The 10,653-nt window shown below is 31.1% G+C and overlaps 1 protein-coding gene across 1 annotated transcript; it reads right to left on the bottom strand.

Moving 5' to 3' along the window:
• Positions 1 to 305: 305 nt before the first annotated feature.
• On the bottom strand, positions 306 to 9,425 carry LOC139099481 (toll-like receptor 7). Its single transcript, XM_070651952.1, has one exon. The coding sequence runs from the start codon at positions 8,861 to 8,863 to the stop codon at positions 4,694 to 4,696; it is 4,170 nt and encodes a 1,389-aa protein (XP_070508053.1). The 5' UTR covers positions 8,864 to 9,425; the 3' UTR covers positions 306 to 4,693.
• Positions 9,426 to 10,653: the final 1,228 nt, after the last annotated feature.

Genomic DNA, 10,653 nt, shown 5'->3' on the forward strand with positions numbered 1-10,653 from the left:
AACAATTTGAAATGATCAACAAAGTGAAAACAATTTGCAGAAAAACCTTCCAGACAACCTGAAAAATTCTCAAAAAAAAAAACAGCAACTGAAAATAAAATACAAAAAACAATCTCAAGGGGCGAAAGCTGAAAATCAATATTAAGACTCTTTTTTTCTCCAATAATCTCCAAATGTTTTTCAATTTTTCTGCAACATAGTTGAATAAATTAAAAAGGCATTTGAGCAAATATATACTTTTTTTCAATGGCATTCAGCATTTTTTTTTTCTAAACAATTTTTTTTCTTTTTTCATTTTTTTATTTCTCATTCATAAAAGTTTTGTTTCACTTTTTTTGCATTGATTTCTCATTTATACACATGGAAATTTATTCTTTTTTATTATCATTATTATTATTACTTCTTTTATTTTAAAATAAATATCAATATATTGTTGATGTATTTTTTTTATATATATTATATAGACTTTTTTTTTATATGTATAAAATATACAAGAAGAACATTGCCACTACATCATCATGTATTGATTATTATTTTTTTTTTTTATCATTTTATGTACAAATTTTTTTTTTCATTTTTTCTTGTTAGTCGAGTGGAGAGGATGAAAAATATTTTGGATCCAATGACTATATCCATTGATTGCGATAGTTTTCATGGAGATTTAGTGAACTGGAGCGTTTGGAATATTTTTTTTTTTTTGCATGGAATATATTGAACGATGAAAATGAATAAAATATTTGTTAAAAAAATTTTTTATTTATATTTTTTACAGCAAATTTTGATGTTAAGTATGTAGATTGTGTTACTGAACTAGATTGGTGGATGAAAAGATGGATTATACTATGGTTGGGATTTATCTTGAATTGACATTAGTAGTCTAGTACTTTAGGACTCTTGGACTTCAGAATTCTGGAATTTTGGTACTCTAGTACTTCAGTACAGTAGGACTTTGGTTTTCCAGTACTTTAGTACTCTAGTACCTTAAGTACTTTAGTATTCTAGTACTTTAGTGCTCTAGTACTTCAGCACTCTAGTACGGCAGCACTCTACTACATATTCTGGTACGTTTGTATTCTAGTACCCTAGTACTTTAGTATTCTGATACCTCAGTTCACTAATACTCAAGTGCTTTAGATCTTTAGTATTCTAGTACTTCAGCACTCAAGGAATTCAGTATTCTATTACTTTATTGCTCTATTACTCAAGGAATCTAGTCCTTTAGTAATTTAGTACTTTGGTACTCTAATAGTTTAATATTCTAATCTTTTATCATTCTAGTACTTTAGTATTCTAGTACATTAATACTCTAGTACTTTAGTACAATAATAATTTAGCATTCTAGCACTTTAGCATTCTAGCACTTTAGCACTCTAGTATTTTAGCACTCAAGTACTTTAGCACTCTAGTACTTTAGCACTCTAGTACTTTAGCACTCTAGTACTTTAGCACTCTAGTACTTTAGTACCTCTAGTACTTTAGTTTGCTTAGTATTTTAGTACTCTAGTACATAAGCGTTCTTGTGCTCCAGTAATCTAGTACTCTAATGCCTTAGTGTTCTTGTACTCTAGTACTTCAGTGCCCAAGTACTTTAGTACTCTAGTACTTCAGAACTCAATTATTCTAGTATCATTGCGTTTACTATAACTTCATTCCAGATACATCTTGATCAATTCTAATGAGCATACCTCAAGAATACATAATACATCCAACCGTATATAATTTCAAAAAAACTAAAGCCTCAATCTAATTCAAACTTAGTTAAATTCACCTCAATCTTCATGACTTTTTTATTCACCTACTTAAAATTCTCCATGCTAATAGTACACAAAACTAAACATTTAGTATTTTGTTTGCGACTTGAGACATAGATAAGCTGGTTAAAAATTCTTTGGTTTTTATTCATTTTCATTTGATTATTCCTACTTGAAAATTAGCAATTCTAAGCATATGGTATCAGAATTTAAATAAAGTTGTCATACTATGAATAAATTTTTATTTTTTTACTTTTTTTGATTTCTTTTAAGTTTTTCTTTCACTTTACAGTCTTTTTTTTATACTTGACAGTCTATTCAATTTTTTTGATAAGAGCTTTATAGTTTGACAATTTGTTTGCTAATTTTTGTAAAGAATTTTTTTTGGGGGTCATTTTGTTAGTGTTGTGTATTGCTTGAGTTTCTTGAATGGACAACTTGGTCGAGTGGGCAAAATTACGTTAGAACTGGCCATCAACTGGACATATTTGCCTTCAACTAGTTACAACGTATTTTGTCCACTTTAGTTCACATAATGTCCAGTTACTCACTAGACATACTGCTGACTAATGTCATAATTTAGGGAATATTCCGGAGAAAATGACACTAGTCGACCTTATGTCTACTAAATAGCATAAAACACTATGTAAAGTTGTCCACTCAGGTTTGAAGCTGCGACTCGTATGATATGAAGGATATAGAGCAGTATTGTCCATTATTTTGTGAACCACGATACACCTTGGTGGCCAACCACGACCTTAACTGCACACAACATGCAGTTCATAGTATAGTTCAAACAACACTGCTATTAAGTCTTCCATTCTCGTTTTTGGAGCAAATTAACCAAGAAGTCTTAAAGTTTTCCTTGATTTTCCTCAAAATTCTACCTCAAATGCTTCAAACTAGAACATCGAACTAGATGATGACTCCAAAAAAATCTATATCCACAAAAACTTTGTATCATAATTAATTCATGAGTTTCCCATTCACTAACAAAATTTTCTGGATCCAACACAACATTTTTCATCCTCAAAAACCCATCCAGAACAAGAAAAAATCCGTTCAATGTTTAATGTATTAATATGCATTTTAATGATTCATGAGTTTCCGTCTACGATCGACTATAGAGCTCGGATATTAAAACTGTACGTATTGAGAGTATTGAGATATAGAGAGAAAAAGACAGAAAGTTTGCGGTGGTGGCCGCGTTGAGGGATTTTTTAAGTTCGTATAATGGCAATGGTTATGCACGACTCCACAATATTCACCGCATATTCACAAAGATGAAATTCTTTTGAGTTTCTCGCAATTCAGCACTTATTTAACATAGATAAATAGGAGGAGATATATACGTATGAGAAACTTATAAAAACGCAGCAGCAAAAATTTCTCGCATTTCATAATATTTTTTTTCTATTTTCTTCTTCATCAACGCGTCACAATTTAAATCCATTTTTCTTTTTTTGCCTTGATTTTGTATCATTATTTTCTATCTGTCTGTTCACATATCGTCTGAATATATGAATGAAAAATAAGATCATTTGCAAAACCCATCATGAGATTTGTGTTTTTTTTTTAGAGCAAATAAATTCATTTATGTATGTACATATGTGTCTTTTTTTTCATGTTATCATTATTTATGATCATGTTTCGTTTTAACATTTCATCAAACAAATGTATATACACACAAAAAAAAAGTATCTTTTCATTGCCGCCACTGCGCTTGTTGCTCTTGTTTCTATATATCGCGCTTTTGTGCTGTTGCTTGTTACATATTTTTTTTTTCAATTTCTAGTCATTATTATTACAATATATAGTTTTAGTTTTGCTGCTGCTGCTGCTGATGTTAAATTAGATAATAATAATACAAGGTTAAAAGTAGGTTTGTAACTAACTATAGTACTTGGAGTGTTCTCTCCAGCTGTATCTAAGCCATTTGAAATTATAATTTCTTTTTTCCTGCATATAGTATAATAAGTATTAAGCGAAAATTATGTTACAAACTCATTTTTGTGGTTTTGTGAATTTTTGGGTTAGCGCACTTTTGCGTAACATATTTATTTTGGCATGGATTTTGCAATTTTTATCAATTGTTTGTTATTTTTGCCACTTTTTTACGTAAGTTTTGATATAAATTAAGTGGAATTGCATTTATTAAAGCTGTTGAAATCGCAAAAAACTTTTCGAGGTGGAACAAAAAAAATCTGACATCCGTTAATCCTCATATTTAAGACAAATAAATGATGGTTTTCAATTTACCAATAAATTATTGATTTTTGCAACTTAAATTAAGTTCATATTACATTAACAAAGCAACAATTAACCAACAATTGCGATCAAAATTGCGCTAAAAAATCACTCAAATCCACTTAAAACCAATTTTTCTGCTTCATTCTTCATTCTCATGTTCGTCCACTTGAAAATAATAAAAGAAGTACGAAATGAGATCTCAGTCAATGAAATAATTTCGTTATTACACTTTCTTTCAAAAAAAGAAGTCGAAAAAGAGAGTAGAAAAAAAGGCATAATCGGCTTAAACAATTATTTTTTGCAACAAAAGCATTTCTCTCATTCTCTATAGTTCTTCTATACCATTATTATTATTGTGATTTCCATTTAAGTAATTTTTTTTTATATTCATCAGCAACGCAATTTGAAAACGAAGAAAATAGAAGAAAAAAAATGTCGAGCGAGGAAAGGAAAAAAAAAATATTTTCAACATTTTACATTTTTTTTTATACAAAATCATTCAATTTAATTACTATTATCACTTTTTTATTGCAGAAAATTATCATCTGCAAGTTTTCATAATTTTAAATTAAAAAGTCAATTTACCATCAAGCTTGAGATTCTTTCTTATGATATTTAGTTCCTCAATATTTCATTAGTCTAATTTCACATTAGTCCATCATTATACGAAAGAGAGAATTTCTTATTATATTTTACACTAGATAAGCTTGAACATGAGGCTGCTGTCCATTTGGAATGCTTCCATTAAGAGTACGCCATGTTGCCGTATTCAAATTATTTGGTCGATGAAGAGCAGTTGTCGAATCACTACTCGATTGATATTGATGTTGTGGTGTTTGCACTTGCGGTTGAAGCAGTTGATTCTCACAATCTAATGTACTATAATCGGAATCGATACTTGAATAAATATGTTCTGATAAGGGTCGCTGATTTTGATGTTGCTGCTGTTGCTGTTGATTGTTGTTCTGTTTACTTATTAGATTTTGCTGTTGCGGTTGTGAGACAGACGCTTGATGAACGTCAGATGTTAAAATATTTTGCCTCGATGGATGTGGACTAGGCGATGCCGTTGTGGCTGACGAATAATTTGTTTCATCCAATTCGGGACAATAGGCAGGTGGCGGTGCTTGTCGTTGATTATGATACATTATAACACCATTCATCGTTGCCGTACAATTTGGATATGATGTTTTTGAATTTCGTGGCTGTGTCATTGGTACATGATGTTGTGACATGTATGCAGGCATTGTCATATGATGCTGATGCTCAAGTGTATAATTATTACCACCACCACGGTACGCAACCTCCATTGGCATTGCATACTTCATTTTATCAATAAAATTACGATCAGTTCTTCGTATCCGAATAACTCCGGATGCCTTCAAATATGGCATTAATTCAATATCATTTTCGGCATCATGAGCTGCATCGGAATCTTCAATTACTATCAATTTATATTGTCTACCACGCAATGCCTCGTGAACGGCACGTCTTAAGTCAAATCGTGCCCACTCAGTCTGTAAAAAGTTTCGTGTCAACAATATGACAATTTTACGTGAAGCGCAAGCAGTTTCATACAGTTGAATATAACTCGCATCTTCATTTAAATCACGATATTGTAAGCATAAACGTAAATTTGGTGGGCGACCGCATTCAAATTCATTTGCTATATGCTTAATGACATACTCAATATCTTTTGGTGAATGAAAGATCACGGCATCGTATAACTTTTCAGGATCATCACATGGTGGACCAAAGAATCCATAATGTGAGAAGAACCATAGCTTTAATGGTTCACGAAAGATGAATAGAATGATGAAGATAATCAGCAAACAAATTGTCGTCAATAGTGTGATCAAAAGCGGTATATAGTCATTGAATAGAATAAATTGTCCTATTCCAGAGCTTGATGAGCTCAAATAAAAGTCACTACACACTGATGTTGAATTGAAATCTAATTCACGTTGTGCATTTTCATCAACACAATATATATCTTGAGCATCTTGTATAATCACAGCATTATCTGCAACGAATTGTGTCATTTCCTGTAAGAATCGACAACGACAACTCCATGGATTACGTCCCATTGAAAGATTTTTTAATTTCTTTTCCATACCATTATTGGACAATGATGGTAACAATTGCCATAGCCATGCATTCGTTAATTGATTACCATCGATGCGTAAAATTTGCAATGATCTTAAATGAATAAAGGTTTGGTTTCCTATGTATGACAATTGATTATTATGCAAATTTAATTCCTTTAGTCTAATTAATTGTTCAAACTCATATCCGTATAGCTTTTGTAATTTATTATCATGTAAATGTAATGTTTGTAATGTTGACAGTCCAAAGAATGTTCGATTACGAATTATTTCAATTTTACTTGCATTTAAGTACAACTGTCTCAATTTGCTGTGCTGTCGAAATTGTGCAACATCCAATTCCGGATAATTGTTTCCATCTAAATACATTTCAGTTACATCGGCTGGTATGAGACGTGGTAAAAATTGACTATTATGATTTCCACAATCGACCATATTTGAGGCCCATGCCTGATCGTGATAGCATGAACAATTTTGTGGGCATGTCATATCGCATTCGCAGTCACTTTTATCGCAACAATTACACAAAGCAAAACAATGACTTTGATAAGGACATACAAATTCTGAAATGTCAAGTGTCTCGACCGGTCGTATTGGTAGGCCACGTTTATGTGGCATCACACATTCAATAACTTGCAAATCCATAATTTTCGGATGTTGACGTGACGTAAAATTGTTGATACGTTGAAGCCATTCCATAGAGCAATCACATTCAAATGGATTACCGCCTAAATAAAATTCCGGAAGTACTTGCGTATCACCACTCGCTTTCGACGGTGCTATACGTAACTGATGCATTTGCAATTTATGTAGTGCATTTGCATACATATCGACTCGTGTCAAATTTACTTTATCAATAAATGTATTGGCATGAATTTTTGTTATATGATTATTATTGATGAAAAGCAATTCAACACTATTTGGCACATTCATTGGTCCAACTTCAGTGATACGATTATGACTTGCATCGAGTGTCTTTATACGTATCTCTTCCTGCAATTTATAATAGTTGCCAAGTGTTTCAATATAGTTGCCGTGTATGTCAAGCCATTTTAAATTTTTCGGCACAAATGCATAGTCAAACCAAACGAGATGATTTTCAGCCATATTCAGCCACAAAAGTGATGATAATTGTGAAAAAACTCCATTTATATCCGATACAAAATTTCCATCTAAACGAATAGCTTCAATTTGTTTGTTTGTATCGAATGAGCCTCTTTCAACCGATTGAATACGATTCTTTGCCATATTTAGTACACTGAGTTGTGGCAAATCATCAAACATTCCCTTTGTTATATTCTCAATTTGATTATCAATCAAACGCAAACCATTTAATTGAATTAGATTTTTGAAGCAGCCAGGACGAAATTTAACAATTTGATTTTCACCCAAATCTAATGTACGTAAATCTGACAATAGTTTAAGTGCATCGGGTACATCCTTTAATTGATTTGAACTCAAATCTAATTCTCTTAAATTTGGACACTTTTCGAACACATTCGGCTCAACTATACTAATGAGATTATTGTTTAATGTCAATTTTGTAAGCACTTTAAGTCCATCAAATAATTTATCATTTAGCGTATGTAAGCGATTTTCAGCTAAATTTAATTCATATAAATTATATAATGGTGCAAATGCATTCTCATCAATATATCCAATTGAATTATTTCTTAAATTTAACACTTGTAGGATGTGTAAATCATTAAATGTCTTTGAATCGATACGTGTTAGAGCATTATGTGATAAATTTAAGATTCTTATACGTATTAATCCAGAAAATGTTTCACTATTTATATGATGACTTGTTAATTGATTTTGTGATAAATCAAGTATAAGAAGTTGAGCAAGTTGATGAAATAAACCAGGCGGTAGCTCATATAATTCATTATTTTGTAAATGAATTTCACGTAATTCCTTTGAATTATGAAACATTTCATTTGGAATTTGATCTATATGATTATAACTTATATTTAATGTTCTCAATGCTGATAAACCGCTTAACGTTTCACTACTTAATTCACTTATATTATTATGTTGTAGATTTAAATGCGATAACCGTCTTAGTTTTGATACGGCCCAATTATCGGGTATGACACGTAACTCATTCCAACTCAAATCGAGTGTATGAATTTCTTTTAATGCACTATTTCCATTACTGCACTCATCACCCGATAACAGACCTAAATTCTCCGTCGATCGGATTCGATTGTGCGTTAAATTAAGCACTTGTAAATTATTTAATGGACAATAAAATCCATCCGGTATCACTCGAATATTTGAATCTGTTAGTTCTAATATTGTTAATTGTTTAAGTCCATTCATTGCATTCTCATGTAATTCCAATGACTTTATAACACCCCATTCTGAATTTTTCGTACTTATAGTTAATTTTTTCAGTCCATAAAGTCCATCGAATGAATGTTCTGGTATTTTTAATATTTTACATGAGTCTAATGTTAATTCATTTACACTTGTTATGTCACGAAACAGATCTATTGGTAATTGACTTTCTAATAATATCGTTTGATCACACACAATATCCAATTTACCGGAACCGGAGCCCTGAGCACCTTGTAACAACTCTGGACTATGGTTTGGATCTAAAGTTCTTACAAAACATTTTGTATGCTTTGTAACACGATTATATTCCCATTTACAGTCATTTAGCTGATTTGCAATGACATTATTGTTACTGTTTGTGATTATTACACTCACGATTGTCGTTAAAATGAGAAGAATTTTGGATGGTTGCATGGTTGCTTACATAAATATACACAAATTATGAATATCCAATAATTTTTTTTTTAATTCTTCAATTTTTTTTATGCTTAACAAAAATTTTCCTTTCAAACTTTTTTGCTCGTTTTTCACTCATTTTTTAATAATTTTTTTTTTATTTATTTCACTTATCCATTTTTAAAATATTATTCCAGTTCTTTTTTCTTGATATCTCTTTCTTATTCTATGAAATATAGCATGTAATAACTACAATCTGCTTCAAACTTTTCTTTCATTTCTTTTTCTTATTCATTTCTCACTTCTTTTCATCAATTTTTCCATCTTTTATTTTTCACAAATTTTTTTCACATTTTATTCTATGTACAACAGAAGAGTCTTATCAAAAAAAAAATTTTTCGTTAATATTTTAGTACCAATCTTCTACTTCTTCTTATGTCTCTTCTTTTTCTTCTCTTTCTCATCACCCTTCGATGAAAAAGTATTTTATGTTGCACATTTAAAGCAGAGACTTAATACAAAAAAAATAATATATATATATGTATATGCTCTCACGATTTTTCACGAAGGTCTGTTACGTTCGACGTCTTTTTCAAAACTAAATTGAGCAGCACAAGAGTTTTTATCAAGTGAGAGGAAATTGCTGAGAGAATTTGTGGTGGGGATGAATTTTTACTCACATTTTGAGTCTCTGTTTTGGTTATTTTGACTCTCTTTATGCATGTCCTGAGAGTGAGATTCTCTCTGAGAGTAAGAATGCACTTTTTTTATGATACTGGCAGGCTGGCAGGACAGACATAAATAATATTTTGACGAAAGTAATTTGCAATTCATAATTAATTTATTAAATTGTATAAAACAATGTGCTCAATCAGGCATACACTTGAAAATTTTTTAATAATATAATATTTAAATACAGCATAAATATACTTTTTTTTATGTTGTTCATACAGCAATTGCCAATATATGTATGGGAGTCATATAATAGGAGAATAAAACAGATTGAACATGTATGGAATATTAATTAATGACTTGATAATTGCATGTAGTATGTATATATGCTGTATATGTTCGATACTATGGATAAAATATTAAGGAGAGAGAATGAGAAGTCATTAAAGCTGCATTTTTATTTTATTTTATTATTATATTCAATGGATCTATAAAAAAATCTTTACATTTCCATGGAAATCGGATATTTTGTTTTAGTTGTTGCTGCATACTCTCTCTCATTTCGCATTAGATTTTATCGCATCGATGCGCTTGCAAATCACATTAATGCTAATTAGATTTTTGACTTTTCTTCCTTTTGATACATCCATTTATCTTTTTTCTTTTTGCAGAAGTGGAAACTATAATTTATGGGAATAGAAGTTATGATGAATATAGATATAATATAGGATTTATGATGAATTTTTTTCTTTAGGGGGAATTATTTGATAAATTTTTGGGATTAGTCATGAATCTCAGGTCTGCGGTTGCAGTTTTTGGGTGAATCTTATAGCTCATCTAAGACTGCTGGCTTGTAGTTTTGGCAAATAACATTATTTGACAGAAACGGGTCGAAGTCACTCGTCACGGTACCTTCAGAACAACATTGCGTCTTATCACTCCAACGGCGACCTAGCGGTGCCCTATAAAAGACATTGTATCGATGTGAGGCACACATTGTAGAAAACATAGGAAAATAGTGTCCCCAGGTCAGCGTGGTTAAGCGTAGTCTTCGTGTTAAATTTAGCAAAATCCGGCCCCTCGTTAGAGTCACGGTAATGCTACTATTCCATGGGAGGAGGAAGGTCAGGGAGTTG

Source organism: Chironomus tepperi, unplaced genomic scaffold, assembly GCF_022539635.2.
Source record: "Chironomus tepperi strain 1889 unplaced genomic scaffold, CSIRO-AGI_Ctep_v1 contig_472, whole genome shotgun sequence".
Classification (NCBI taxonomy): domain Eukaryota; kingdom Metazoa; phylum Arthropoda; class Insecta; order Diptera; family Chironomidae; genus Chironomus; species Chironomus tepperi.